This window comes from Babesia bigemina (assembly GCF_000981445.1).
Source record: "Babesia bigemina genome assembly Bbig001, chromosome : I".
Classification (NCBI taxonomy): Eukaryota; Apicomplexa; class Aconoidasida; order Piroplasmida; family Babesiidae; genus Babesia; species Babesia bigemina.
In genome coordinates, this window is record NC_027216.1 from 775,153 (window position 1) to 797,632 (window position 22,480).

The following is a 22,480-nucleotide window of genomic DNA, read 5'->3' on the forward strand; positions in this document are numbered from 1 at the left end:
ATGCGCCGGTCCCCACTGGCGGTGCCTCGACGTAACAATAATGAGTGGGCCCTCAGTCCACTGCATTGCAACTGCGGAATCGCAGAATTTGGCATGTCTCTGTAGCACCAAATAATGTGTGAGGCGGCGTTATTGGCCTGCCACATGCGACGTTATAGACGCAATGCAGCCGCGGTGGGCACCAACTCTGCCGTCACGAAAGACATGTCCTGTTTGCCCGTTATGTGTGCTATGTGGCAGAAACGGCAGTGCCTACAATCAGACGTCCTACATGCCCCAATTACTCGTCTGGTGCACATAAGAGGCACGAGTACACGTGTCTAGACCCGGGGTGTACGCGCATCGTACGTCAGATGTCGTGCGCATTGACTACCGCTTGCTGATGTGATTCGGGCACCAGTCTGTCTGTGGCAGTTAAGGCGACTGTAGTTGCCGCCGGCAAGGGCTGTATGATGTCCGGGAAGTCCGGGGACACCTGAACAGACTCAGCCTACGGCCAAAATCCGGTATAAGCGACTAAATAGAACGTAGGCTGGCACCACACCGTAACTATATCGCAATAGCGCCCATATAAGCAGAGAAATGGCGTAGCTGTCATGAGTAAGAAGGTCACAGCATCGGCGCCTTCACAGAGAGCTCAGGCTCAAATATAATACCAACGGCACGATACGCGTATATAATGCTACACATCACTCAAAATAAATAATTGGTGCTGGGTGTGTACTGGTTGGAGGGCTGTATGGGCAGCGACGACGACAGCGAGGCCGTCCACCCACGATCAGGGGTTGTACACATGTCAGTCGGAAAATGGCCCTGTCGCACTTTTTCGTTATCTCCAGCTGCGGGGACCGACTGCTGCTGCGCAGCCTGCGCGGAGAAGGCGCCGAAGGTGGGCTGCAGGACACACCTGGTCACGTACTCTCAGGCTCCGTGGACGAGTTCTACAGCGCGGTCACCGAGCGCGGAGAGGACGCCCGGCCGGTGTTTAAGCTCTCGGATGTGCTGTACTACCACGTCAAGCGCTATGGGCTCTACTTCGTGGCCACGACGTCGTTCGCGGTGCCGCCGTCGTTTGTCTTCGAGCTAATCAATCGCATAATCGCAGCCTTTAAGGTGGGTCGACGGCGCCGGCGCGGCACACTTCGCAGGACTTCTGCGGCACGCTCAGCGAGGAGTCGATGCGCCGCAACTTCGTGCTGGCGTACGAGGTGCTGGACGAAATCCTGGACTTCGGCTACGTGCAGTGCACGAACACGTCGCAGCTGAAACAGAAGGTCTACAATGTGGCGGTCATGCCCGCAACGCACTCGCGGCCAGTGGTGAGTTTGGCACCGGCATTCGTAAAGTTGCGGCAGGTGGGAATGCGTTCCAACGCTTTGGCGTACCCGATGACGCTGCCCAGCGTGGTCTCGCAGCGACCGCTCGCGGGCGGTTCTACGCGTGGCAGCGAGATATTTGTGGACGTCGTGGAGAAGCTGTCGGCGGTCCTGGGTGCCGACGAGACATACAGGAGTGTCACCGTCGATGGGCACATCCAAGTCAAGAGCTTTCTGCGGGGGTCGCCGCCGGTCAAGCTGGCGCTCAACGAGGGAATCGTGATCAACAGCCGCCGCGGAAAGGTGCCAAACGTGCCGGTGCTGGACTTCTGCAACCTGCACCAGAGCGTCGACACCTCGGAGTTCGAGAAGTCGCGCGTGCTCTCGTTCACGCCCATGGAGGGCGAGTTCACGCTCATGACATACCGCATGTCAGGAAGCGCGGTGCTGCCGTTTAAGGTGAAGGCGGCGATTGAATTAAACAAGGACTCGGTAGTTGGAGCCGCCACACAGTTAACGTCAATGCAGGCGAGCGTCACCATCAACGTGTTCTGCAGCATCAACCAGAACCTAGACGCCAGCGTCACACTGCGCTGCCCGGTGCCGCGGGCGACCAGCGACGCGACGCTAAGCGTGATGCCGCCAGACGCCGGCACCACCTCGGAATACAGGGCTAGTGAACACGCGTTACTGTGGACCATCAAGCGATTCAGAGTAAGCGGTCTTACGCGCCCGACAATGCCGTGCAGGGAGGGACCGGTATGTCCTTCAAGGCGGCGCTGAATTTCGCCCCGCAAGCCGCAAGTGTGTCGCGAAGAGAGTTCGGTCCCATAAACGTGGCATTCGAGGTGCCCAAGTACTGCGTCTCGAACGTCCACGTGAGGTACATGCGGGTCATGCAGCCGCAGTCGAGCGCGCAGACGTACCGATGGGTGCGCTACATCACATTGTCGAACTCGTACCTGTGCCGTTTCTAGCGTACAGCGCTAATGCTCGGTAGTAGTGGTGCTCGTGCCCTAATGGTTTGAACACGAACGCCAGCGGAGTCAGCTCCATCTTTATGGGCATCGGCGAGAACTGCGTCGTGCGCGCCCACGCCGTGTCTAACTCGCCCCGGTCCAGGCCCGCCTGGGGACGGCCGCCGAGCATGTCCATCGCACATGAGCTCTGGTTGTCGGCCGCGCTGGAGGCCTGGACGTCGGAGCGCTGAGCGTCGACATGGGCGTTTATGGCCTTCGCACGAGCGGACAGTGCCGCAGAGTTTTGCTTGCCGCCGCTGCTCTCGCTCTGGCTCTTCTGAGTGATCAGCGTCACCTCGCCGCCTGCGCCATGCTGGTGCCCACGGACGATACCTACCTAGTGTGATGCGCGTGATGGCGTGAGTGCCCCACTGCCGGAAAAAATCGAACCAGATCATGCGGACGGCGCCGCAGCGGGCGTGCCCGTAGTGGCGGAGCGTGCACGCATCGTGCCTCCCTAGCGCTCTCAGCAGGTGTATGACGGCCATGTCGAAACTGCGGCTCAGTTGGCTGCGATTTGTGGGTGGTTTATGGGTGGCACCTACGTCGTCCGGTTTATCAGGACGCCCGCCACGAAAGCGACGCAGGTTTCCTGCCTCGAAAGTTGGCTTTTCGAACTTTCGGCGCTCGCGGAGTTGCCGATTGACAGCTTGGCGGACAGCGACGCTTCATCGGAAGCCGGGTTCTCTTCATCCTCCGAAGACGCAGTTTCCGGATCATCGTCAAGCGACAGCGGGTCGTCCTCGGCGTCCTCGATGTAAGGTGAATCTGCGCTCGCCGCGCCTTCGTCCAACAACGAGGCGAAGAGGTCGTCGTAGTATTCATCCTCAGCAGCGACCTCATCGTGCCCAGCGGAATCGGGTTCCGCAAGTGCGTCGTTGTCTTCCCCAGCAGGCTGTTCGTCCCCGTCGTCTGCAACGACTTCGTCATCGGTGTTGCCGTCATCGGCAACGACTTCGTCATCGGTGTTGCCGTCATCGGCAGCGACTTCACCGTCGGTGTTGCCGTCATCGGCAGCGACTTCACCGTCGGTGGCGACTTCGTCATCCGTGTTGCCGTCATCGGGCGGCTTTGGCCCCGACTTGGCCTCAAAGTTGGCCGTTAGCTGGTCGCTGAAGGTCTTGGTGTATTTGCTGTTGGCTGTCTGCGAGCGATTCTGCGTTCAGGCGGTAAGACGCGACTCACGTTTTCCCTGATGGAGTAGAACGGCACCCGCCATGCGTACACGTTGCGAGGCAGTTTCCAGCGTAGCGTGTTGTTGTAGCGTCTGGAACCGGACTCCGGCCACACCAGGCGTACAATCGGCGCCTTAAACTCGGAGCCGTCGTTGTTGTAGCTCCCCAGGGCATCCTTGTGCGCTTTCTCCACCACGTCGTAGCCGAGCCCCAAATACTCTGCAGCGCGTCAGTTGCACGTTCGCATGCACTACCTAGGCTGGGGATTGAAGTCCGGTTGCCCGGGTTCACGGCGGTGAGGATCCCAGGGCGGAACTGGTGTGCATCCGAGACCGCAACGGCGATTTTTACCAGGTGGAGATGAAAAAACAATATTACAGCTAAAGTTTTGAGCGCGCAGGCAACTTGCCGCTGACACAGCGTCGTAGCAGTCCACGCAGCCATTGTTACTAACACTTGTCATCGTGGTAGAGGTACCGTGCGTCGGCCGATCCAGGTGGCAACTCCGCGTCTGTAGACTCATGGCAATCCACTCGGGGCACTTACGCAGGTGGTTGTCTGCCGGGAGGCGCTTCTCCTTCGCGTTAGACAGCATCGAAATGATGCTGAGGACGAAGCTCGCAACCGACGCCGTGGGCACGTAGTCCGACCCGAGGCTGCTCATGCAGATGTCGCCGTTCGAGTACACATGTGCGTGCACGGGTGCTGCAGCGGTGTGAGCGCGCGTTTGAGGTGCACTGGCTGTATGTACAGCGTTAGGGTTCGGCAGTGGGTGGCTCACGACTGGTCACGGAAACGGAAACGGAAACCTACATGGCTGCAGGAAGTAGACCACCGGAGGCTTCAGGGGATACTCCTTGGGGAATAGAATCTTCAGGCGGTACTTCTCGCCCGCGTAGAGGGTGCCAGGAAGGCCCGTCCAGGTGATGATCCAGATGTCGCTGCGAGACCCAAAGACCTCAAGGGTGCAGTTGGGAGGCGGGTCCTTCCTGAAGTTTGCCAGCTCCTGAAACCACGTGATTCCACGTGTCTACAGCGGGAACCGCACCTTTTGGAGCCTGTTGAAGTACAGGTGGTTGCGATTGAGGCCCAGGGCGAGCGGGCGAGAGCTGCACAGCCTCGGCAGACGCGCTGTGAGAGCGTGCACGGAGAAGGCAAGTACGCCGAAGAGCATCAAGCCCGATCGCGCAAACGACATGGTGGCATGTTAAACGCTAATTTAGTTGTTTAACGGTGTCAAATTATAATACTGCCACTCTCATGGATGCTCTTGCTGATTACCTTGTGCGGAAGGACGATGCACTCCCGGACGAAGAGGCCCTCAGACACCGCGACGTTCTTGCCGAACACACTCAGACCCTCCACTCGCACCTGCAGGTCAATGTGCGGCCGCAGCGGCGACGTACCCAGGGGTGGATGCGGCAGTCCCAGCCGACGATGCTGCCTTCCACGTAGATGTGCGCGCCCAGACGAGCGCCTGAGCCCATTAGCGGTTGCCTGGCAGCACTCACCTTCGAGGATCGTGGATTGCAGGATTCTGCAGCCCTCACCAATGACCGTGTTCGGGCCGACGCAGACGTTCGGGCCCAGCACACATCCCCGATCAATGCTGGATGAAGGGTGGATGAGCACCGGAGGGTGAATCACCACGTCCTTGCCGATGTTAGGGTAGGCGCTGATCTCGTCTGTCACGTCTCCTGCGGTTCCTGCGGTTCCTGCGGTACCTGCGGTCCATTCGGCACCCGCGTCGCACTCGGCTTTACGACGAATGAGCAGACCGCCCTTGGTCTTCACGGCCACCAGCGGGCCCTCCTCGGGACACTCGCTGCCATCAGTGCCGCAGAGGGTGGCATGGGCCAGCTCGTTGTGCGCGTGACCTGATATGTACAGCCCCTGGGCGTGGAGGTAATCCTTGGGCTTCCCGATGTCGGCCCAGATGCCACTCAGCGGGTGGCAGAAGGTACGGCCCATGGCCACAAGCTTGGGGAATAAGTAACGCTCAATAGATACGTTCCCCAAGGGTATGTGCGATATCAGCGACTTGTTCAACACGTAGACGCCTGACAGCCGTCACGTGACGCGACCTGGAACCCACCCGCATTGATCTCGTTGGAGATGAACTCCGTCGGCTTCTCCACGAACGCCTTTATGCGATAGTCCGGTTCATGCACGATCACGCCGAAGTCGCTGGGGTTGGCGGTTTCGGTGACCAATATGGTGGCGTCCGCGGAGTTGCGGCGGTGGGCCGCGACCAGCTCGGAGAAGCGGTAGTTGCTGATGACGTCGCTGTTCAGCACCAAAAAGTCGTTGCAGTCGTCCTCCGGATCGCACAGCAGCTTCTCGGCGAGCTTGAGCGGCCCGGCTGCAGGATATGCGGACCACGGCGTATCACGTACCGGTGCCAAGCGATTCAGACTCGATGGAGCAGTCGATGCGAACGTTGTACTGCGGCTAATCAGTTGCACGCCGGCGATGCTTACCTTCTCACTGAGCTTGTCGATCATGGGAAGCATGCTGCGTTGGTCCTGCGGAATCGCGAGGATGAGGTGGTCCACGCCTGCCTGCACATTTTGAGTTACGTCGCAACAGCACGCTGGACCGCTTCCATGAACACGCACATCACGCCAGCACCATGTTAACGAACACTACACGAACTACGAGACGAAGGCTCGCCGGGTTACCGGGCCAAAGGCATGTCTGCCTTCGCAGCCTTCGCCTACATGACGCAACGCAACGCACCTCGAGGCTAGCCTCAATCTGGTACTCGACGATCGGTCTGTTGCAGAACGGCATGAACGGCTTCGGGACCGTCAGCGTGAGAGGACGCAGCCGCGTGCCGTGGCCGCCGGCGAGGATGAGGCACTTCATCGGAGGAGCCGGCCATCAAAGACCGCCACGGCAGCGGTATGGAAGCAGAAGAGGTGTTGAACTTGATGTGCGTACCGTGTGCTATTTACGACATCGCAAATGCCAGCTCGGTAGGCGTAGGCAACAATCAATGTGTGTCCTAGTGTAGTGCACGGCAAGTGGCGCGGCTGTCCACCAATTTTCCTGCTGCAGCCTTTCGTGCCGGAAATGGCACGTAACTTTCGCGCGGCTAAATGGCAAGGCGGCGTGTCTAAAATGCAATGTGTGAGGAGCTGCAACGCGCAGCGATGCTCGTGTCTGCCTTCTGCCGATGAGGGTAACGTCGTCGTGATTCCACAGCCCAGCCCGGCACCGGGCTCCCAAATAGCCATACACACACCACTGTAGCGTTTTTAGGTGATTGGTGGGCAGTAACGACGATAACTTCGTGCCCCTATGCCCCATCGCACAGTGACGGCGGTCGCGATGTCCCGCAATGGGCTACTGTCGGGCAACACCGAGCCGGCAGATTACACATGGATGTGTAGTGTCATATCCGACAGTTACGTACCGATAAATAGCTGTTAACGGCGCGATGGAGTTCACCACGCGCAATCGGAGCTCCGCAGGCGGCCAGGCCGACCCGAAGCAGCCGAGGCCGAAGAAAACGGTCAAGAAGCAGCCCTTCAGTTTCGCGAGGTTCTACAGGGACTATGGGCTGGTGCTCTGGCTGGCGCTTATAGTCTTCAGTAGGTGCTCGGCACATCACGGACAATGCTTGCAGTGGGACTAGTTATGAAGTACTTCGAGGACAAGTACCACTCCATGCAGAACTTCACGGAGTTCGGAGAGGACATCTACAAGGTCATGGGCATTCCACGCTCCGCGTCGGACGCGGAGATCAAGGCCGTGTACCGCCAGCTGAACCACAAGTGGTACGCATGACAACGCACGCCGCTCAGCGAATGCAGGCACCCCGACAAGAACCCGGACTGCGCAGACTGCAAGGAGAAGTTCATGAAGTTGAAGGAGGCGTACAAGATCCTCAGTACGTTCACGCCCTTGCACCGAGTGCATGCCACGCAGGCAACCCCCAGCTGAAGAAGCTCTACGACAGCACCAACGGACGCACTGTCGACGTTATCTCATCATCAACGACGGAGCTGACGCGCGAGAACTATGATGAGCTCGTTCGCAACTCGAACGACGTTTGGGCCATCCAGGTCTACTCGGACGACCTGTACGAATGCCACCAGTTCGCGAAGCACTGGGAGGAGGCGGCGAACAACCTCAGCCACTTCGCGAACTTCGGGCGCATCAGCATGCTCCTTAACCCCAAGGCCGCCAAGAAGCTGCGCGTCAAGGTCCAGCTGCTGCCCGCCGTGATCATGGTTTTCCCCGGCGGCGGATTCGACCTCTTCCCGCAGGAAGCATTGCGCTCATTTAAGCACTTCAAGGAGTACTTCGTGCAGGTGTACCCTGACAAGGTGGTCGCCTGCAAGGACCAGGCGGAGTTCAAGCAGAAGGCTGAGGCTGTCGTCGGCAGGCCGGCGTTGATATTCCGCAACGACGGAAACAACCGCCCGGCGCCGCTGGCGATACGCCACCTCGCGTTGAAATACAAGTGGGCGTTCGACACTTACTGGACCTCCTCCACGGTGCCAGCCCACCAGGACAAGGTGTTCATTGACGACCTCATGGACGCCTCCAAGGGACAAAGCAACTTGGTGCCAACCACCGCAATCTTCCAGCTCAGGGAGGATCTGGATGCCCTGGCTATAATGTACGGTGCCGACCACGTCGGGCTCATCGCCACAGCCCCTTACAGCAGGGGGCAAATCGGGCCATTGGTCGAATGCATCGAGTCGATGCTCGTGGTACGTTCATCCCGATGCACGCATTCTCCACACGACGCTTCAGCTGGCGTACCCGCCCCTCGAGCTTTCTCGTGATACGTTCACCCACCTATGCAAAAACCCGGAGTCCACTCGCGACCGCTTCTGCGTCGTCGTCGTAGGTGAGTGGATCGGCGTTGTATTCTCAGCGTTCATTAGGCGACGCGCATAGGGCATTTGACGAAAAGAAGGTCCTGGAGCGACTAGCGCAATTCGTTCACGGGGCGCGCATTGGCAGCGTCTTCTCCAACGAGTTCAGCGACCCGGAGGCTTCCGGTGCCGCGGTGCCCACGGCGGACGTCCAGCTGGTACGCCTGCCGGAGGCGCAGTCGACGCCCAAGCTACGTGAATTCGTAGCATCAGGAGTTATCCTGCTGGATGCCGCGCGCAACAAGTTCTGCACTGTGGAGTCCGCAGATAAGCGATTCGAGTGTGGCGTGCAGGACGACCTGGCGTGGGTTGGGGACGTTGCCGAAGGTGCATTCGACACGCTCGCGTGGCACGACACCAACCAGGCGTTCGGCGGCAGCTTCGAAGATAAATGCCTCAAGTCAAAGCGGCTTTGGGATAGGTTCTTCTGAACCGAACGGCAGCGAAGAGAAGCTGACTGCTACTGCTGCTGGGCAATCACACCCATCAACATTGCACCGTCAAAATAAGTATTTTTGTAGATAGTTCCTAGCTTTGATATGAGCGGTGGCGCGGTAACATCGTAAGTGGTTTCTTTAGTATGCGCGGTAACACCTTTCCGACTATGCCACCAACACTCAGACGCAACGTGGCAAAACGCAGAAACAGTCGATTTGTAAGCGGCTGACAAGCCAAAGGTAGAAGCGTGATTTCACAACACGCGTGTGAGGAATGGAAATGTGTTGTGGTGGCAATTCATCATGGCCTCGTGTATATTCAATGGGTGTTTCGACACCGCTGTGCGGAGGCGCACCAGCCAAGAGTTGACTACGCAGTGAATGGCTGTCCATAACGTCACACGCTGAATTCACGCGTAAATATGCATAGATTTGGCTCATGTAATCTAAAGTATATTGCGATGCTGAGGTTGCGATTCGGCTAAGACGTGGTACAAGCCACGTCCATGAGACGAGGTATATCGGTGGACCGTGTTGGGCCCACCAAAGGCCCATATCCGCCTATGTGAACTTGGGGCCCACGCCCTGGTAAACGCTAGGCCGGTGCGGCAACGCAGGCAGCGGCTTGGCAGTGCGCGCAGGCTGCAGCGTGGTAAGAACACCGAGCATCTAAAACCTACCCTGAATTGGATCTGCAGCACGTACAGCTTCAACGTCTCCTCCCAGTTGACGTACAGTTTTCCAGGACTGTCGTCTACCTCCAGGTTGGGCACCTTGAAGGCGATGGTCTCGTACGGCTGAGCGGCGAATAGCAGGAATTGGAAGGCTGGGTCCGGAGGACGCTCCATACGCTGCTCGAAGGCAGACATGAGCCTGTAACGAGGCTTGCCCTCAATGTCCGGATATTCGAGCTCAAACAAAAGCCCGTACTGCTTGGTTTCCGGGTCGTGCATTTTCGTGATGCGGTAACCCGGCCTGCCGATCTTCACGCTGCTCGTCCTCGGCATACCAACCTGCGCCACATTGCCTACACGGGAGGATAACATACGGGCTTCGGCAGAGGCATCGAGAAGTTGTTGCGGTCCTCCTTGGCAGCACGCCGGGCTAGGTTCATCTGGTGCTTACGGCCCTGGGTGTGGCTCAGGTACGACGCATCGGAAGCGTGGATCGTGAGGCACAGACGACATTCCAGCTGCCCTAGGTGGTTCTTCTGAAAGTACGGGTCCTTCCCCAAGTCGAAGGTCTCGAGCGCAAGACGCCGCAAACGATCGCGATTATGTGCCGCGAGATCCTGAGCGGAGGCGGGACCGCCGCCGCCGGTTTTATGGCCCACCCTGTTCTGGTAGTCCATTGTGTAATATAATGTGAATATGTAAGTGCTGTGGAACCACTGTCTGAAGTGCGGCGAGGGCCGTGGCTGGACGCATGTTGCGGCGGGCCGGTGAGGGCGGATGTCACTCCGGAGCCCGTAGGCCTAGAGTACACCGCACATTCTGATGTATAGCCGTTTGTTTAGCTGTAAATATAGAGGTGGTTCGTGTAAGAGGGTTCGTGAGCGCCAGCGTGCCAAGGAAGGCATCAGGAATCTCGCTGTCTACGGCCACCGGATTCCTGGCGGCATCTTGTAGAATCCAGCGGATTGGACACATCCGTGTCGGAAGCCGAGGTGCAATTTGCATTATACAGTACGCTAGTTTAGCGATGATATGTGCAGCCCCTAATTACAAATCACACATAGCGCCAGACCCACAAGGCTGGCGGCGCACTCGCACCAGTCGATTCGTCGAGTCTACTCTCGTAGCCACCGCTAATCTACTCTTTTTTACGCGGGGATAAAACCCCCTGCGCCGACACTGCGAGTACGCGCAATGCTCTACAGGCATCCAGCGCGACGAGCAGGAAACTGTCGGCCGACACACTGGTAACGGCAGTACGCGCTGCTGCCGCTCCTCGAGTCTTCCGCGCCCCGGAAAGATGGTACTGGTAGACAGCGCCGGGCGGCGCGATCCGGCCGTGCGCAACAAGAAGCAAGTGGCACGAGACTCCCTATGCGCGGTACTATGTGATGACTCGTCGCTGCAGAAGTCAGCCGCCCTCACTCTGGCCCGCGCATCGGCAACGGAAAGTAAGTGCAGGCTTATACCCCGCTTATGTCTTACAGGCGCTTCTCTGGAGGTGTTGCTGAGCCTGGTTCGAGGGGAGCTGCCGAACTGTATGCCGTCGTTTAGCATATCCAAGTCGCTCTTTCTCCCCAAGACGCGCTGGCTGGACGGGTCCGGGATTTTCCCCTCGGAGGACGAGGAAGTTGGCGTTAACACGCTTAGAGAGTGTATGCAGAGCCCGGAGGCGTGGGAGAGGGCCAGGGTGATAGCGCTGCGAGCGCTGCTCGTGCACCGCGGCGCTGACCCGACGGCACTGGAGGAGCTGCTCCCGCACGTCGTGGTCGGCGTAAAGCCGGAGTCGAAAAAACAGGTCACGTACTGCCGCGAAACCGCAGTGGCGCTCGCTGTGGCGTTTGCCGAGGCCATACCCGATGGAGACAGCTTCGAATTCGCCGTGCTGCAGATGACGCTGGTGAATGAGGAGGTCAAAATCCCGATTTTGCAGACAGTGATTGAGCGTGCGATGAGCGAGCATGCGCTGCTGCCCAGAGTCCTGAAGCTGCTGAAGCGCATGATGAACACCGAAAGCGCAACGCCCGCTTTCGACCTTGTAGGTGACGCGCCGCGATCACCATCGCTCTCGGTTTTCGCAATGGCGCATTTGTGCACGATCAACGCGCAGTGTTTGGCCAGCGCGGTACCGCGGGCGTTGCAGGTGATTGACTTCCACGCTGCCGACTGCGCCGGGCTGCGCCTCATGTGCCTCCTGGTATGCGCAGTGCGCCTCGGCGATATCAAGTCGGTGACCATACGGCGCAACTACGTAAGGTTCATGCACTCGAAACTGGCAGCGCGAGCGTACGGTGGCTACGCGGAGGACATTGCCGAAGCGCTGAAGTCGCGGCCCAACGTGATACGGGTTATCGTGGACGCCATTGTGACGACCGTATATACGGTCACCAGGAACTCGCAGCCGGTGTACGAGCTCGTGGCTATGGTCAGCGCGCTTCTTGAGCTTATTCTGGCGGCGGCACCTGCCGCGGCGGAACAGACACCGGACATGAAGCTGCCCGCAGCCGCGCTCGACGTGGCAAGCTTGTTGAAGGTGCGGGCCCTTGTTTCGCACCTCACGCATTGCGGAATATCAATCGAAAACGACCAAAGGTTGGATCCCCTGTTAGCGTCCATTGCGCAGGCGGTGGCAGACGACGGGATATTTGCGTATGCGAGCAGATTCGACTTCTCCGCGCAATTCGTCATCGAAGAGGCGCACATTTGGGGCGATATCGCAGCAATGTGTGGGGAAGATCATGGATTAGGGTTGTTCAATGCAGTCAAGGCAAGAGTGCAATCGGCTAGCGATATCGTCTGGACGTTCAACACCCTCCAGCGGTTATATGTGGGCGTGGCGGTTATGAGGGACACGGAGCTCGTCACCGACTCTCCGGACGTGCACGGCGCAGTGGTGCACATCAGGGAGGGCTGGTGTTTGCGGGATGCGATCAAGGTGGCGCTGGCCACTTTGACTCTGAACGTCAGCGCCCATGCGGCGGCGCTGGCGTACATCGCTGCAATTGCAGCACGCAACAACGAGGAGGCGCTTTTCTTCGTTTCAGCGCTGGTGGATTCGACGTTGTTCCTGCTGCGGAACGCGGCAGTGTTGCCGTGGGAGGTGGCTTTCAAGATGGTGGAGATGAACATCGTGATGCTCGCACGGTTGTCGCGACACAGGCTCGCACTGCCCATTGTGTTCAGCGCATTCAGGTACCTGTTCGGGCACCAACTGATGCAGCTGTGCCGTGATGGGGTCCCGCAATTCTACCGCTTCGACGCGCGCTGGAGATGCCTCCTGCTGTGCCACAGCGACATCCCCGCTGCAAAGGTGGTGGACAGCCCCACGACAGAAAGGCTGCAGGCAATGACACCGCGTGACAGAGAGGTGTACATGATAGTGTTCCGCTCCTTGTGCAAGTACCGCCCGGAGGACGCACTCAAGTACGTCAACGACCTTGGCGAGCTATTTGCCGAGTACCCAGTCATGGCCATAGACGGGTGCACGCGCATGTGCAAAAACGACGTGATGGACTTCGGCATCGCATACCGGGTATACGTCGCGTCACTGATGCAGGCCAACTTCACCAACACGGCCGTCGTCGGGGCCGTGGGCAGCTTTTTCTGCGAGTACCTGAAGCTGGTCAGCATGCGAATACAAGGGCAAGTGAACGATGAGGACGTAGACGACCTGAACCTCATAATGATCAACTTGCTGCAGCTCGCGGCGCTGAACGATCTGCACGGGGTCACCGCGATAGCAGCGCTGCTCAAGTCGCCACTCTGGACTAAGCTGCAGACACTCCGGAACTGGCATATCAACAAAGAGTGCGGCTGCTACTCGCTGCTGGACCGAATCAAGAAAAGTCAATTGAAGTGTACATTCTCAAAGCTGGATTACAGGTTCTTCGAGTTCGATTTCACGGCGTTCATAGGCGCCGAAGCGGGCGAAGAGGGCAGCGACCCGGCGAGCACGCACGGGCATAGTTTGCTCATATCCGCCGTCATAGACGCAGAGAGTGAAGCCACGAGTAGAGCGACGTTGCTGTCCCGCAGAAATGATGCCGTTCTAGGGTTTAACCGCGAAATACGCCGGGTGACTCGTGAGATGCTGAGGTCGCTGGGGTTCTCCAAGCCTACCATCAGCTCGTTCAGGTTCATCCTCGAATCTGACGACATGGACTCACGCGACTCCATGGCTGAATTAGGGGCGGCGGCATGCGTGCTCCCGATGCAGGGAGCTGAGATCGGCATCGCAAACATCCGGTTGTTGCACCTCCCCGCATTGTTCAACCTATACGGCCTCATCATTGGCAAGAGGCAGTTCAACCACGAGGTCGTTTGCGACAACGCGTACGAAAGTGTAGTGGAGAGTGGGAGCGCTATGGGCGGGAAAGTCCTTGGTGGCATGGCGCTGCTCGTGAACATGCCCAACAACGCCCGCAGCGCCATGCTGGTCACGCACATGCTTCTACACCTCAAGGAGATGGGCGAGTCCATCAACGCCACGCAGAGCGATATCGACCCTCTGAGTTGTGAGCAGACCGTGCTGTACGCATTTGCGCTTGCGTACATGCACTGCCAACATTGCGTGGTCACGGAATTCCCGCTGGTCATACTGGAGCTCCTGCGCTCCGCGTTGCCCAAGTTAAACGTATATGCGGCACTCGCCGACATGCTATGCCTCGTGCTGGGATATGTATACCGCTACACCAACCTTCATTTCTACATAACGGAGGATGTCTTGACTCTGTTCTCCGACTACCTGGACGCGACTCAGAACCACGTTAGGATTGGTTGGGTCCTGGGGCTATGCAACCTTATTGAGGACGTTCCGCGCGACTCCATAGGCGTGATAGAGCCGCTGATGTCCAGGATCACAGAGTTGGTTGTGAACGGAGACCTCCCGGAGGCAAAACGCGCACTGCTCGCCGTACCCCTTGTGCAGCATTGGGCGTTGAAAAAATGTAACGACATCGGTTCCGCAATTGCAAAACTGCTTGTAGAAGTGTGTTCAACAACTCCTACTGACCCCTGCATTGTGCTGCTCCTGGCGTACTGCCACTACGTAGGTTTTGAACCGCATGTGGTTGACAAAAACTGCAACTTAGCCGGATGCGATAATTGCCCCGGAATTGGTGGGGGGAATCACGCAGAAGTGGGCGGCTGCAATGATAAGGAGGGTTGCGCATGTGACACGAAAGTCGAGCATGCGTGGGCCGGCAATGAAGGCGACAACCAGTTTTCTTGCAGCCTCACAGCAGGGAGTAAAGACTCGCAAAGACAGGGTTGTGCCCACGTTTTGTACGGAGAAAACGGCTGTCATAACTTCGACGATAAAAGGGGGCATTATGTGGGAACGACGGCGTTCTCTGCAGGGGATGGCAGCCAAGTACCCAATAGTATCAAGGATGGCAACACCGCAGGCGGCGACAGAGTTCCAGACAAGCTACAAGAAACTCTCATGGGTTCTATTCGGCTGAATGTAGCTGCAGACGACGTGGCAAAGGATCTTCTGATAGTAGCTGCGATGCTTTTGCATGGTTTCCCGTACATGGCACCACCGCGCAACTCGTGCGCCAGGCGGCTCCTGCGCAACAAGAATGGCTGGTCGGTGCTGTTCAACGACCTTGTAGCCGCGCTATCGGCTATAGCGTACCAGGAGACCGTGGAGGTGACCATGGCAACGGCGCCCAAGGCCAGCAGGTACAGTCGCTCACGAGGATCCACGACCCCTGCGACGCAGCATCCCGTGGCCACTCAAATGAAGGCCGACGAACCTCAGTGGGGAGACGAGTCCGCTGTTGTGGCGGGTATACTGCAGCTGACCTTGATCAAGAGGTTCTTGGCCAACCAGGCGGAACTCGATTGCTACGATGAAGACGGCAGTATCGGCAACACCCTAGCGGAGATCAGACACAACCCCAACTCGTTCAAACTATTGAGTGCTCTCACCCTCTGCAAGCCGCTGAAGCTGACGCTGTGGGATATAATATCGTTCGAGGACACCGAGTGCAGCTGTGAGCGTGAGCTAGTGCTTCGCGTGTACTGCCTGCACGGCCAGATCAACAGGTCCCTCATGGAGCACCTAGCAAGTGCAGCGAAGTACTTCGGCTGTTTCGACAGGCAGCTGAAGGTCTCGTTTCTCAACTGCGTGCGCCTGGCCTTCTGGAGCATTGACTTCAACAGTCTGCGGTTGGTGCTGTCGTACATCGCAGACTTCGACGATCTCGACGTGCTGCTCACAATAGAGACGTTGGTGGAGTCGTGCGTGTACCTCATGAAGGGGGAAGACGGCGCGGGGCTCAACGGTGAGGAATTCGCCTCCAAGGTTCTCTCCAAACTACTTCACCCGATCATAGTTCAAGTAGTCTCGCGATCGAGGCGCCACAAAGCCGCTGTCTGCCTGTACCGCAAGGCGATGCCGTACGTCAATGTGGATCAACGTGGAGAGCTGGTGATGACCGTCAACTCGAGCGACATCGCGCTCAAGTCACTTCTCTGCGGCGTGTGCGATGCGGCGGGGGCACCGTTCACTTTCAACGAGTGCTTCGCCCAACTGGTGACGCAGAATGTATCGGTGAGCAATGTGGTGCTCTACTGCTACGTGAATGTGCACCGCCACATGGAGGTGATGCTGCACTGCATCCACGTTCTCAACGTCAGCACCAACTCCGAGCAGATCACCCTGGTCTCATTGGCCCTCATGGCGCTCGTCGCGGAACGCAACGTGGCGTCCTACCTCCTGGAGCTTGCATTCGACGGGAAGAATATAGAAGCCAACGCCAAACACGAACTACGCCACATCGCAACCCTCGACGTATACGAGTTTATCAGGCTCAACCGGCAGCCCAACCTCTTCTACTACGACACCATCGACGCGAGGACGCTGGCTAAAAGCGCAAACGTGCCGGCTACCGCGCCTGGTACCTGGAAGAATTGCGGCCTTGAGGCGACGCCTCTCGGACGACTGCTCCCCATGGCAAAGGACCGCCACGTGCCCAACTGGCTGCCAAAACTAGGCAACCTCGCCCTGGACCGCAGGAAGCAGTCGCTCATGCCCATGGATCTGCCAGCACGCAAAATGGTGTCGTCGCTGTCAGAGGTTGGCGCGGAACACCTACTCCTCGATAACGCCGTGGTGATCATGTCGGCCTACAAGGCGCACTTGATCGAGCGCCACCCGGCGCACCCGGGCCTGCGCGATATCATTGCCTATTTGAATACGAGGCTCGCATGAACCCGTTGTCAGCAGGTGCTGTTATACAGTCGCAAATAACACCGCCACCTAAATTGTAGCACCGTAGAGATGTTTTTACTACTACCGTCGGGCTCAGGGGCTGCTGCAGTTCGGGGGGTCACGTTGGGGCAGTGTCCCACACTATTTGTAGGGAATATGCGTCAAAACGGTGTTTGCAGCGCGGTTTGAGGTCCTGTGCCGGCAGAGCGGCTCGCGTCGGCACACGGTCTGTCTAGGCCACATGCCACCGCGCCAATTTTGCCTGCCCTTGAGGGCCAAAGGCGCCGCCCATAGAGTCATACGCTTGTCCAAGCGACGAAGCAAAGGGTGAGAGTATGCTACAGATATACAACAGCCAAAAATGCTGGGAACAGCGCATCACGGGATGTGTAAAATGGCAATTAAAATTTCACTGTGACGTGCCGTTGCATCCCCGGCCGCGCCTGCAGGTGACCGCCTGGAAGGCGCGTTTGAACAGTCTCTTGAACACGTTGATGCGGTTGTTTGTCGTCGCCACGTTGAACAGCTGCTCCTCCAGCACCTCAACCACACGGCTACGGTCCTCCTCGAGCAGCAGACCCTGCGTAGACTGCTCGTTCACCACATCGAGCTTTATGCGCAGCATCATGCACGCAGCCATAGTCACCAACCCGTGGCTGAAGTCCTGCGGGAAACGGCTTCGCAGCGTCGCGATATAGAGCTTCGCGTGTCCGAGCTGGCTGCGGTAGCTGTTTATCAGCTTACCCTCCAGCAAAAGCTCCATGTTGCGACCGCCGCGGTCGAGCAGGTGCTGGTGGACGTCGATGTACGCAACCAAAAGCTCGAGCACCGACTGCACCACATTGTGCTGCGAGAAGTTCAGCACGTGCCACCCGAGGCAGCTGTCCATGCGGCTCATACGCTTGTCCACCATAGAGTGCAAAATGAACCACTCGAACTCGAAGCCGTTCATAGATTCCACGCCCTCGGGGGGTTCGGGGCGGCCTGAATCGGGGCCCGGCTCGGACGCGAGGACCGCCTCCCACGCAGCTATCGCACGCTTCTTCATCTTCTTCAAAGCGAAGTCCCGCGCCCTGTCCAGCGCATTCTGTAGCAGCAGCAACGACCCCCCGTCTATCAGCGCAGACTCGTACAGTCTGTTGTACATGTCAGAAAACGCGTTGAAAATCATGATGTACAACTCGCCCTCACGCTCCTTTCGCAGCACACGGCGGGTACCCGGCATGTTGCCATCTGCGGACTCGTGCTCGCAATTCTCGAAAATACGGTCGTCGCTGTTCAGCCGGGGCACGAGGGTGCTGGTGATGAAACGCTTGTGCACAGGGCGCTGGTAGAGGTTGTCCAAGTTGATGGTCGCGTCCGTGTCGGAGCGCTGAGCCCACGCGTATGGGCTGATGCCTTCTTGACTTCCGTATGCGGGCATGCCCGGAGGATTCATGGAAGGACGCGGTACCGACAGCAAGTCTGAAGACAGACGGTGCATTTCCGGAGCCTCTCCCATATCGTCGGTCATGGCGTGCTCCAGCAAACGCAGGTAACGCTTCGGATCGTAGGCCGCATTGTCACTAGAGACCTTGTTCTTCAGGATCGAGTATGCCAGCAAAGGCCTGTCGGTGGACACGGGACCCTCTGGCTCGTCTGAGCGTGATTCGGCCGGGGTGGGCGGCTCTTCAGGGCACTTTAAGCAATCGCACGAGTTATCAGGCGCTTTGTCTCCGGGCGCGTCCCCCGACCCGGGAGCAGATGCTGGTTGGGCTACATCGGCCTTTTCCCCGGCGCCAGAGACCGCTGATGAACGGCTGCGCACACTTTTGCAGCTATGCAGCGTCGTCATCGCCTCGAACTGCATGTTCTCCTGATATACATGCAGCTCGATTGGGTCGGGCTGGATATAGTCGTCAAAAGGCTTGTCAATGTCAGGGACGTCGAACTCCAAGTTGCCAGTAGCGTTCCATCTGATGGTGGACATAAGCGGAACCAAAGTTCTAGCGCGTTCCACGGCGTCGGTGTTCTTGAATAGCCAGTGGTTGCGCAGCCAGTCGACCTCGAGGTTGAACTCGTAGTCGATCAGATTCATAACCTTAACCAGATATACACGACGGAACGGCTTCATCGGATACGGGCTCAGCCACCGATACACCAACTCAAAAGTCAAACCCTGGATCAATAGAATGAGCATAACATTGCCCCCGAGGTAGAAAGCCAGAAGGTCGCTTACTTCTTGAGGGGTGTGAGTATCGCTCTCGAGCCTCAGGCCTAGCACCAACACAAGGGCGCCACGGAGTCCGCCCAAAATAACCAAAATGGTCTGCAAGGATGTTGTGTGGTTACAAATGTCTGTAAACGTACCTCTTTCCAGTTCACACCGTAACCGATGTACGATAACAAAGGGCTGAACACGACGATCATCAAAGCCCTGGCCAAGTTCAACAACAAGTACATGCCAAAAAGCTTCCACAAAAGCAGCATGACGTTAGGACGACTAAACTGCGACCGAAGCATTCCAACGGTCAGAGCGCCGCTGATCAAAAAGACGGCCGAATTCGCCATCAGACACAGACCCTCCACGAGGTGGTGGTGTTTCTCCAAAGCCTCACGGTCGAAAGCCATCACGCCGTACACCTTAATGAATATACCGTAGCATACGAGCGAAAGCGGACCCGAAAGGTTCATCGTGTATTCGGAGAGGAAAAACAGCAGGTGGCCGCAAGTAATGACCGCAATACATTGCGCACTGTGGTGCTTGCGGAAGTGACTAATCCACATAGCCACAACAACGCCGACAAGAACCCCCAGCAATGGGCTCAACAACAACAGCTGGCAGAACACCAAACCATGGTACCAGAACGGCCTGGGCTGCCCAACCAGTAGCAGGTAAAAAAATTGGAACAAAAGCATAGATGAACCGTCGTTTATGAGCGATTCGCCTGAACATCCATTGAGCTATACGCGCGATAGGGCACCCACCATTGAAAATTGAAGACAGCTTCGGGTGCGCCTTCACACCACTAAGCACTGCGAGCACCGCCACGGGATCAGTCGAACTCAAAATCGAAGCGAGAAGGAAGCTTATCGTCACGGACTGATTTGGAGCTATGTTAAGCACATAGTGGAATATCGTGCCCAATAAGCAGACCTGCAGAACCACCTGCGCAACGTTACACGGATGAAAACGCGACTCACCCCAATAATCGCGAGACTGACACCCCCGAGGAAGAAGCTGCAAAATGCGTACCAGTTGATCTCCTGAGTCGCCTCGTAAAGCAGGATGGGCAACACCGCGTAATATAGGATGGAGCTGTCAATGTGCCTCAGACCATTTATCGATAGCGACAGCGGATCACTACGACCGTAGGGCTCCAACAGGACTGTGAATCCGTACGTTATCATGCCGAAGATGAAACACGCAATTGAAATAGGTATCCGGTTGTTGACCTTCGAGATAATGAACTGCAGCACGCAAGCCGATAAAAATATAAAAGACGTGAGGGTGACGAACTGAGCAACGTTGGGAGACACCGCAGCAGGGTTGCCATTTACAGGATCATGGGAATCGGTCTCGCCAGGGATTTCGCCCGAAGGTATGCTTGCGGATTCCGACTTTATCATGGAGGATGGATTCTGTGGAGCACTCGAAAACGTGGCAGAACTTAATGGGCTCTCTGGTGTTGTCCTGTTAGTTGCGGCTGAGGCCGCACGCAAGCTGCGCGGGCTTCCTGCATTATCTTGAGCCACGGTATGGTCTGTTTTACTGTATGGAGTGCCGGATAGCGGTGTGGAAGCCGCTGCCTGCTGTACATGCGACCATGCTTTCCCGGTAGAACTCGTCTCAACACCTTTTTCCCCTGCCTCCGGGGGGTGGGTAAATGGGATCGGATTATGTGGAGCATCAGATTTCGACGGATTCTTCTTGATGGGTTGTTGGCATACTGCTGCGTGCCACAGTTGGCTGCTTGCAACAAGCACAATCAGCAATGGCACAGCGCGCCACCGCCACGGAGCAGGGCGCTCCATTGATAAGAAATAGAAGTGATCAACCCCTTATCACCTGAGCACGTTGTGTATCTGCCTTTGCCATCGATCCAACGGGCAGGATGCGACCTGGCAACTGCAGAAGCTGGAGGTCATGGGCGAGATGCGCAGGAGTTTTATAGCCCGCGAAGTAAATCGCACAAGACATCGGACTGTATGCCACCTTCACGGCGCAATAATGCCGATTGCTTTTAGCAGCCTCCAACTCGCAGCGCTGGCTAACTCGCCGGGCCTAGGTGCCGACGCCGTCCCCATGTCGCGTGATTGCGGGTACATTTGGGCGGCACCGACGCGTCGAAGGGCATACGCTGCGATGCGTCTTAGATTCCCTTCTGTTTTGTATCGAGGAAGGTTGTGAGGAATCTCGGCGAAAACCTCCGATTCCTCCGGCTGAGTTCCTGGCGTCCTCCAGGTGGCGATAAAAACGCATGATTCCACATAAAGGCAATACACATCGGCGATACTCGGACACAAAAGTTGTAGATTGGTGCGTACTCGCATTAGGTAGGTATAGACAGGCGACGACGCTCGCGCAAATGCCCGGTTCATACGTGACTCGATAAGTGCACCCGTGTTATGCATTAGTAGGCTAGATCACAATCTGTGGAATATTCATTTGTGTTGGCGGGAGATGTTGGTGTAAATAATGCCCATATTATGTTAGATGGCACTTTTGTTCTTAGATCAGATAGACGAAAGTGCTACTCGGCACAGCGGTGTTGATAGCCATAACGCGAGAGGCGTACATCCTGTTGTGGCTGAATACATCGGGTCCATAGTTACTTAACCTGGTTGTGTAATTATGCGCACAAACAGTTTCGCAGGTAACGCCAGGTGCACCGCTCGTCAGATGCAACGAAAAATGCAATGCACTACGGGATATTGCTTTGTTTTATCTGGATCGCCACGCGTGTGGATAGTTTCGTGATGCGGGACGTAGATTCCACACGCCTTATCGCATTAGGAGCCCTTGTACGCACCTCTAGGGCGAAAAAGATGGAAATCGTACGTTCACATATCAATCGTACCCAATATCGTGCCAGGTCCAGGAGATTAATTCGCCTTTTCCGCGCAGGAATTACAAGGCGGACGGCGCTTGTGAACGCATGGTGGCAAACTCGGTGCTGCAGTGGCGTAAGACCATGCTAGACGAGGCATACCGCCGTGAGTTCAACTGGCCATATCGCAAACGTCACCGTGGGGGGAGACTAGACAAGCTAAGACTAGAGAGGCGCGTACAGGCGGTGGCGCGATGGCAGCCGCTGTCGCCCATCAAAGTGAACAAAATATTCAGGCACATACGCAAGCTACCCGTCATGGTCGCCATGGGAGACCTCGCGCAACGTGGTGCCAATCGCTACGCCGTTGCCGTATACAAGCTCATCAAGTCTGCACTCACAAATGCGCAGACCATGTATGGAAGCGACGATGCGCCACTGGTGCCACGGTTCCGTGAACTCACAGCGACCAATGGTGGCTTCATCAAACGGCCGCTTTTCCGTGCCAAGGGACGTTGTGACGTTATCCGAAAGCCAAAAACGCATATAAAGGTTGTGCTAACAGTCTGATGAAGTAGCTTGCTGGAAGCATCGGCCTTTAGCGCAGTACGGCGCGCGGCGAATACCATAGGTGCCAACACGCTGACGTCGGTAACTCTAACAATGGGCAACAAACGTAGACGTCTCTACGTTATGCACCGTTTAATGTAGTATCTGA

The 22,480-nt window shown here is 57.1% G+C and overlaps 9 protein-coding genes across 9 annotated transcripts; 4 read left to right on the forward strand and 5 right to left on the reverse strand.

The window, feature by feature from the left end:
- Window positions 1-807: 807 nt before the first annotated feature.
- On the forward strand, window positions 808-2,293 carry BBBOND_0103415 (hypothetical protein, conserved; the record flags this gene model as incomplete). The annotated part of the gene is made up of 4 exons (XM_012910759.1): window positions 808-889; window positions 926-1,113; window positions 1,149-2,030; window positions 2,066-2,293. The coding sequence occupies 4 exons, from the start codon at window positions 808-810 to the stop codon at window positions 2,291-2,293; spliced, it is 1,380 nt and encodes a 459-aa protein (XP_012766213.1).
- BBBOND_0103420 (hypothetical protein) lies at window positions 1,277-2,017 on the reverse strand (the record flags this gene model as incomplete). The annotated part of the gene is made up of 1 exon (XM_012910760.1): window positions 1,277-2,017. The coding sequence occupies one exon, from the start codon at window positions 2,015-2,017 to the stop codon at window positions 1,277-1,279; it is 741 nt and encodes a 246-aa protein (XP_012766214.1).
- Window positions 2,259-4,708, reverse strand: BBBOND_0103430 (ubiquitin-conjugating enzyme E2, putative; the record flags this gene model as incomplete). Its single annotated transcript, XM_012910761.1, has 8 exons — window positions 2,259-2,638; window positions 2,673-2,830; window positions 2,881-3,479; window positions 3,521-3,729; window positions 3,765-3,965; window positions 4,057-4,215; window positions 4,324-4,516; window positions 4,559-4,708. 8 exons carry the CDS (start codon window positions 4,706-4,708, stop codon window positions 2,259-2,261), a joined length of 2,049 nt encoding a protein of 682 aa, XP_012766215.1.
- Window positions 4,709-4,746: 38 nt separating this feature from the next.
- BBBOND_0103440 (mannose-1-phosphate guanyltransferase, putative) lies at window positions 4,747-6,378 on the reverse strand (the record flags this gene model as incomplete). Its single annotated transcript, XM_012910762.1, has 7 exons — window positions 4,747-4,881; window positions 4,917-4,987; window positions 5,022-5,570; window positions 5,606-5,872; window positions 5,907-5,955; window positions 5,991-6,071; window positions 6,250-6,378. 7 exons carry the CDS (start codon window positions 6,376-6,378, stop codon window positions 4,747-4,749), a joined length of 1,281 nt encoding a protein of 426 aa, XP_012766216.1.
- A 574-nt stretch (window positions 6,379-6,952) lies between these two features.
- BBBOND_0103450 (DnaJ domain containing protein, putative) lies at window positions 6,953-8,833 on the forward strand (the record flags this gene model as incomplete). Its single annotated transcript, XM_012910763.1, has 6 exons — window positions 6,953-7,106; window positions 7,142-7,292; window positions 7,329-7,405; window positions 7,444-8,234; window positions 8,278-8,374; window positions 8,412-8,833. The coding sequence occupies 6 exons, from the start codon at window positions 6,953-6,955 to the stop codon at window positions 8,831-8,833; spliced, it is 1,692 nt and encodes a 563-aa protein (XP_012766217.1).
- A 567-nt stretch (window positions 8,834-9,400) lies between these two features.
- On the reverse strand, window positions 9,401-10,190 carry BBBOND_0103460 (splicing factor 3a, subunit 2, putative; the record flags this gene model as incomplete). The annotated part of the gene is made up of 3 exons (XM_012910764.1): window positions 9,401-9,481; window positions 9,520-9,852; window positions 9,888-10,190. The coding sequence occupies 3 exons, from the start codon at window positions 10,188-10,190 to the stop codon at window positions 9,401-9,403; spliced, it is 717 nt and encodes a 238-aa protein (XP_012766218.1).
- A 623-nt stretch (window positions 10,191-10,813) lies between these two features.
- Window positions 10,814-16,732, forward strand: BBBOND_0103470 (hypothetical protein, conserved; the record flags this gene model as incomplete). Its single annotated transcript, XM_012910765.1, has 1 exon — window positions 10,814-16,732. One exon carries the CDS (start codon window positions 10,814-10,816, stop codon window positions 16,730-16,732), a length of 5,919 nt encoding a protein of 1,972 aa, XP_012766219.1.
- A 409-nt stretch (window positions 16,733-17,141) lies between these two features.
- BBBOND_0103480 (sodium/hydrogen exchanger 1, putative) lies at window positions 17,142-20,746 on the reverse strand (the record flags this gene model as incomplete). Its single annotated transcript, XM_012910766.1, has 4 exons — window positions 17,142-19,040; window positions 19,082-19,659; window positions 19,700-19,880; window positions 19,916-20,746. 4 exons carry the CDS (start codon window positions 20,744-20,746, stop codon window positions 17,142-17,144), a joined length of 3,489 nt encoding a protein of 1,162 aa, XP_012766220.1.
- Window positions 20,747-21,631: 885 nt separating this feature from the next.
- Window positions 21,632-22,332, forward strand: BBBOND_0103490 (hypothetical protein, conserved; the record flags this gene model as incomplete). The annotated part of the gene is made up of 2 exons (XM_012910767.1): window positions 21,632-21,769; window positions 21,808-22,332. The coding sequence occupies 2 exons, from the start codon at window positions 21,632-21,634 to the stop codon at window positions 22,330-22,332; spliced, it is 663 nt and encodes a 220-aa protein (XP_012766221.1).
- Between the last annotated feature and the right edge of the window lie 148 nt (window positions 22,333-22,480).